This window comes from Grammomys surdaster, unplaced genomic scaffold (genome assembly GCF_004785775.1).
Source record: "Grammomys surdaster isolate TR1022 unplaced genomic scaffold, NIH_TR_1.0 125925, whole genome shotgun sequence".
NCBI lineage: Eukaryota > Metazoa > Chordata > Mammalia > Rodentia > Muridae > Grammomys > Grammomys surdaster.
In genome coordinates, this window is record NW_021620749.1 from 3,639,636 (window position 1) to 3,646,609 (window position 6,974).

General features: G+C 45.7%; 1 protein-coding gene across 1 annotated transcript in view; it reads right to left on the reverse strand.

Moving 5' to 3' along the window:
* The window catches only part of Ripply3 (ripply transcriptional repressor 3), a 7,881-nt gene extending 4,681 nt beyond the window's left edge, over positions 1-3,200 (reverse strand). Inside the window, exons 1-2 of the mRNA XM_028752546.1 lie at positions 3,100-3,200; positions 2,272-2,344 (exon numbers count right to left, since the gene is read on the reverse strand). Of these exons, the coding sequence (XP_028608379.1) occupies positions 2,272-2,344; positions 3,100-3,200 (174 nt within the window). The remainder of the gene's footprint in view (positions 1-2,271; positions 2,345-3,099) is intronic.
* Between the last annotated feature and the right edge of the window lie 3,774 nt (positions 3,201-6,974).

The window sequence follows — 6,974 nt, forward strand, 5'->3', positions numbered from 1 at the left end:
CCTCTCCTCTCCTCTCCTCTCTTCTCCTCTCTCCCTCCCTCCCCCTTTCTCTTTCTTTCTTTCTTTCTTTCTTTCTTCCTTCCTTCCTTCCTTCCTTCCTTTCTTTCTTTCTCTTTCTTTCTTTTTCTCTTTTTCTTTCTTTCTTTCTTTCTTTCTTTCTTTCTTTCTTTCTCTCTCTCTATATATATATATTTCTCTTTCTTTCTTTCTTCTTTTAATTTGGTCTATCAGGTCGTAGTGGTGCACGTCCTTGAGCCCTGCAAAGACAGGCAGATCTTGTGAGTTCAAGGCTGGCCTGGTCTACAGAGTGAGTTCTAGGACAGCCAGGACTACACAGAGAAACCATGTCTCAAAAAATAAATAAAATTTTTAAAAATTAGTCTATTTTTCTCCCAATCCAGGAGAGGATACAGCTGTCTGGAGGCATCAAGTGGGTATAGGTAGCTCCTCTGCTCAAGGAACAAGGCCTTGGGGCCTTTTCTCAAATTTATATCTTATTCCAATTTCGATCTGCTTGCTGGAAGTCCTGGTACAGGTCACCAAGCCCCAGTCCCTCACAGAATCCTCTACAAAATGGAATGGAGACTTGGGGTTGAGGAATTTTCCTGCTTTGCCAAGAGTCATTCATTAGCTAGAAGCTGCGCAGCCCAAGCTCAGGACACTCACCCAGCCTGCTGGGGGACCCTGCTTTACTGAGGCCTGCAGAGAACCTGTGTGTGACATCTACAAAGAGCTTTCCGGGTAGAGCTGGAGATTTAGCTCCCTGGTAAAGCCAGAGCCTAGTGACAAGGAAAGACCCAGGGGGTGGATCCCAAGATCTCGCCCTGACAAGGGTGTGGGAAGGCAGCCAGTTCTACAGTCTCTATAGAACATCCACCCAATCCTGGACTTAGCCGCCTTGTGTGCAGTGCAGCCAACTAGAAAGGGGCTGTGCTTTAATAATCACAAGGGGTTTTCTCATCATAGTAGAGCCACAAGCTACCTGCCTCAGGCCGTGTATGTACTGTGTAGTATTCTAGTCTCCCACACAACTGAGCGACCTCCACACTCGTGGTTCATTTACAGGAAAATTTAGTAGTTTGTGAGTTCTTTAAAATCTTGCCTCCAGGTGGTGGTGGCACACACCTTTAATCCCAGCATTTGGGAGGCAGAGGCAGGTGGATTTCTGAGTTCGAGAGTTCGAGGCCAGCCTGGTCTACAGAGTGAGTTCCAGGACAGCCAGGGCTATACAGAGAAACCCTGTCTCGAAAAACCAAAAACAAACAAACAAACAAACAAACAAAAACTTGCCTTTAAGAACTCAAGTCTGAAAAAAAAATTAAAAAAAAAAAAGAACTCAAGTCTGAATACAGTAAGATAGAAAGTATTCCCTTCAGTCACTTAGAAATTTGGAGCAGGAATTATTAGGACTGAAACAAAATCACTTTATCAGACTGCTATCCTTTTGTTTGCTTCGTTCTTTGAGCTTCTATAAATATTAACTGAATTAAAGCACTGAAGTTTTCAAAGAAAATAACTTAAATGTAAAAGAATAATGGAGGGGTGCTTCCCAAACTTTTCTTATCATATTTATCTGTAAGTTAAGTTGTATCCCGAAGGTGTTGTGTAAGTAAGATGCATGGTCCTCCCTAAGCTAACGCCACTGTTTTAAAGTCAATTTATATTTGAGAATATAGCAAATGTAAGCAAAACATTCCCCTAATAAGTCAAAAGCAATTAACCGGCAAGACCAAGATGAAGGGATAGCTGTGGCAATTAATCTTTGCTGACAAAGCCCTGTGCTTGAGTGTATTTGCACAGAGAACAGAAGATCCTGCAGGAGTTCTTGCAGACAGGACCAGACAAGGGTGGGAGCTTTTAACTGCACCGTCTGGGTACCTGAGGTGGATGAGGTCTGCCTTCTTTGCAATGTGGTACACAATCAGCTTTTCTCTAAGTGGGGTGGGTTTTGCCCCTCTGTCCCTAAGTCCTTAAACGTTCTGGTTTACAGAAGAACACCATCCCCCCTCATGTAATTACCACGCAAAGGCCACATCCTCAGCTGTTTGCTTTTCAAGGATGGAGGAGCAATCAAGAGCCCAATGGGCCCATTAGCACCTCTATTCACTCTGGGCTCTACCTGCCCGACCTCCAGGCACGCACTTCTAGGTTAGAAGACCAAGCTAAGCAGGAGGGAGGAGTCCTTTCCCCGGGTTTTGTTTTTAAAGTTATTATAGACATGGTGCCGCTTTCTGGCTCGATTGTTCCCTACAACATTCACATTTAGCTTACCGGACGTTCAGTTCTGGTCAACTCTGCATCTCCAGGAGGCGACATCCACGGTCTCCACGGAGCTGGGATGGAACTGGAAGCAAGCATCAGGAGAGACTGAACCTCTGGCATTTCTGTTGCCCCTCAAATGTTACTATGAGATTGATATCATCGTGTCTGTTTGACAGAGTCCCTGCACACACCATGTTCCCTTAAGGTCTGTTGCCGGTGAGCCAGTGAGTACTTTACTTCTTCCTGTCTCCTGCAGAACTCAATGTGCTTCCAAGTACACTTTGAGAAGGTAAGCCTCAAATCTAACACTATTATTGGGGCGCGTGTGAGTCGAGATATTTTTTCTCCTAGCAAATCTCTCACTGATACCTCAAGATTTTCCAACACAGCTGGTTGGTTTCAACTACACCACCTCTGCAGCTGGAGACTCCTGATTCTTCAGCTCCTTAGCCCAGCATGCCAAATAGGATTGCGTTTCTGCATCGCCAGGCTGCGCCTTCCCTACCTCCCCAGCTAATCTGATTTCCTTAAACTTCACGGCTTTATAGACAGCTGGGTCCCAGGGCAAACACTGAGCCCCAGCATAGGGTAGGAGACTGTCACTTTGTGATAAACCGCAGGATCCTTTTATAAATTTCTTATAGGACCCCTAGCTTCCAGTATTTCCCAGCTTGATCGATTTCAGATCCTCAATACACGCAAGTATTGCCCCGTTTCCTTGCCAGATATCCTCGGGGTCCCTGCATTTCCGACAGGAATTTGCAATAGTCAGTCCCAGGCTAAGGAGCTCGCTCAGGGTCTGGGTGCACCTCCACCGGGGCCTCAGGACACCCTCACCTCTCGGGCCCGCGTGGCAGCGGTGGCCTCCCAGGATCATCTCCCGGACAGTGGCAGAGGCGTCCCCGCGCCTCCGGGGCTCCGCCTGCCTCGGGTCTCATGGTGCCGGCGGCGCGCGAGTCCCGCAGTTCGACGGCGCCTGATCCCTCTGGCCGACCGCGCTCACCTACCCGCTTGCTCCGCGCCAGGTTTAAAAACTGGGGCGGGGCGGGGCCGGGAGGGGACTCGGGAAACTGCGCCCCGGGGGGGGAGAGGGAGGGCAAGAGACCGCGGGAAGGGACAGAGGAAGCAGAGGGTGGAGACCAGAAAGGCTCAAGGAAGAGAGAGGGGGTCCGGACGGCGGGGAGGGTTGTGTGTCCAGAGTGGAGAAGGGACAAAAGAAAACCCGGAGGGTCACTGGCGGAGCGGGAAGCACAGGGTGGAACAGACAGACGGCCGACAACGCCTCCAGGATGGCGGTGGCAGCTGCGCGTCTGTCCCCACTACCGAGCAACTCTTGGGCCCTCTGCCCTCAGGGCTCTGATGCCTAAAGCATGCAGCCCCACCCCGCACCCCAGTTCCCTAGAATCTCCCTTTCAGCTCTGAAAGGTCGTGGGTGTGGGGCACAGAGTCCTTGATACACCAAGGGTCGGAAGAGCCCCAGACAGCCACGAGTGTGTGACAGCTGGGTACAACGAAGCCAGGCGAGGGCGTAGGCACAACCTTTGCACCCACAGAGGCATTAAGATGGGGATGCTTCCTGTGAGAGTTACCAGCCAGGACCTCTAGGTATCCTTTTGCCCAATAACCCGTTCCCAGTGTCAGGTGACTGCATGTGAAGACATTAGTTTGTTCTCTAGCGGTTAAATTAAGTCACTGTTTTTTAAAAACTGAGACAGGTGGGGAATAAAATGTTTATGGATGGTTTATTTAAGATCTGGGGAATGTTTAACGCTAATTAAAGGCAAACCGGAAAGAGGGAGAAATTACAAATTTTATTCACAGGATTAAATACCCTGAGTATAAAGCAGGAGGCTGGGAGTGGGCAAACAATATGAAGTTACTGAACACAGTAACAGTAAGGTGTCAACAGTTTTTGTTGTTTTAATAACAAAACATCTAGATGTGGGTGCCTTTGGAAGAACTTTGATAACGTGTATCTGTCAGCCCAAAGAACGAAAAGGTATCTAGTCACAGCCAAGTGCTCCAAATAGTATATAAAGGATGGAGGAATGTAATATAGCTAATAAAAACACATTCATGTTAAGCCACCGATCCGGAGGCAGAGGCAAGGAGATCTCTGTGAGTTCAAGGACAGCCTGGTCTACAGAGGGAGTTCTGTTTAAGGATACACAGAGAAACCGTGTCTTACAAACATAAATAAGTAAATTTGTGCAGGTCTTTTTTCTCTCCTAGTCCTGTGTCTAAAATCCAGGAGCTCTACAGAATTCTAAACACTAGGGGAAATTAGATGAAAGGTTATTTTTAGATCAGTGTATCTTATGTGTGTTTTACCTACACCACCTGCTGCCTGCTGCCTTTCCACCCTCTGGAACTGGAGTTTACAGATGGTTGTGAGCCACCTTGTGGGTGGTGGGAACCAAACCTGAGTCCTCTGCAAGAGCAACAAGTACCCTTAACCATTGAACTATGTCTCTACCCCCTAGATACAAGGTTTAGAGAGAGGGGCTACTTAGGGTTACTTGGTTTTTAAATTCATTCACTCATTCATTCATTCATTCATTCATTCGTTCGTTCATTTATTCATTTATGCATAGGGGCAAGGCATGTGGAGGTCAGAGGACATCTTGTCTCCCAGGTGGATTCTGGGTATCACACTCAGGTAGTGAGATTTGACGGCAAGCATCTTCATCCGCTGAGTTATCTTGTTGACCCAGGTTTAAGGATTTTTAAAATGTTTTCTAAATTTTCAACAATAACACATTGCTTTTTTTTACTGTTGCAAAATAGAATACAGATTTGCCATCGTAATCATTTTCAAATCTACACTTAAGTGAGATAAAGTTACTCACATCTGGCCTTTCAACACCCACTTCATCCCAGAAGCTTTTGATCCCACACTGAAGCTGTCCCTGCTTAGGACTTAGGTTCCCCTCCCCGACCCTAGGGAACCACTACTCTAATTTCCGTATCTATAAATGTAACTGTTGTGTTCCTTTGTGAAGCATATAACAATGTTACCATCCTCACTCCAAGCCTACAAATTAGGCATTATCTTCAGTCTGCAGATTAAGAAACAAGATCTTTTTTGTGGGCAGGAGAGATGGCTCAGTGGTTCAGAGCCTGTAGCTGATCCTGCAGAGGACTGGGGTTCAAGTACCCATATTAAAAGTGTTTCTCCACAGGCTGAAACTTTGAGGGATCTAATGTCCTCTTCGGTGGGCACCAGCACTCATGGGCACATACCTGCATGTGGAGGTCAGAGGACACTGTGGACCCCAAAGGCCACCGAAGCTGACTCTGATGTAATCGAATTAGGGTCTCTTTATTACAAGCTGGAGCTTGGGCTCTCTGTCAACCCTGAGACAGCAGGATGGGAAGGCAGAGCAGCCCCGAGTCTTCATCAGGATAAGGTTTTATAGGGAATAACAAGCAAACAAGGGGGTTTAAGCCAACAGGTGGGTGCTTTGAAGCAAAACCATGAACAATCACAAACAGTCTGAAAGTAGATCTGAAACAATCAAACTAATCTTTGACTGACTGTTGCTAGGAAGTAGCTAGGGAGTAACTCTTGGGATATGAGCCAAGGACAAGCCATGGGGTCCTTCCTGGTACTTGGCTGTAGCTTGGGTTCAGCTTTAGGTCAAATTATCAGGATCTTTTTCTTTTAAGATGAAGGCCACTTCCAAGATGGAGTAGGTTTGGCCTCTCATGCCCTCATATAGTTTTAAAAGTAGAAGAAACTAGTATTTGGAAAGATTAAATAACCAGATAATTAAATAATCCAGAAAGATTAAAAAAAATAACAGCACCAGAAATAAATGTAAAATCAAAAAGCTCAAGCACAGCGCATGGGCACAGTGGCCAGCAAACATGCATAGGGGCCAGTGCAAGAGCACAGTGGCCAGCACATGTGCACAGTGGTATGCTGTCTTCCATCTTTTGTCTTCATTTTTTTCTTTTTTACTTATGCTTAGAGAAATGTAAGCTCTCTGTGGTTAAAACTTGGACAGTTTGGTTAACAGAATATTTGCTTATAGTTCCGAGTATAAAATAAATATCCACAAGTTTCTAGTTACATCAATATATGTTTAATAAATGAAATTTGAAAACTGTGAAGGAGAGAAAAGACACCATAACAGATAAGATCTCAAATTCAACTTCTGTATGCTTTAGATGTTTTATTTAATACACAGAGCAACTCTGCAGGGCCAGGCCTGCATCGATGAACGGCAGGTGACTTTACCCTCTGAGCCATCTAGAGTGCCTAACTCTGTGTTCTTCTTTGTTTGTTTTTGATACGGGGTCTTTCTAAATATCTCTGGCTGACCTGGAACTCACTATGTAGAACAGGCTAGCCTCAAACTCACAGAGACCTGCCTGCCTCTCCATCCCAAATACTGGACTATAATTACATCTTTACCCCCACTCCTTTTCTCCCTTCAAATTCCTCCAAGTACCACCCTTTTCCTTCTTTCTTTCTTCCTTCCTTTCTTCCTTCCTTCCTTTCTTTCTTTCTTTCTTTCTTTCTTTCTTTCTTTCTTTCTTTCAAATTCATGGCTTCTTTTTCCTTAATTGTTCACACACACACAAATACAACCCATTCAATATGTATAGATGTTATTTGTATGTATGCTTTCAGGGCTGACCATTTGGTATTGGATAACCAATTGGTGTGCTCTTCTGTGGGGAAGACTATTTCTCCTGCTCTCAGT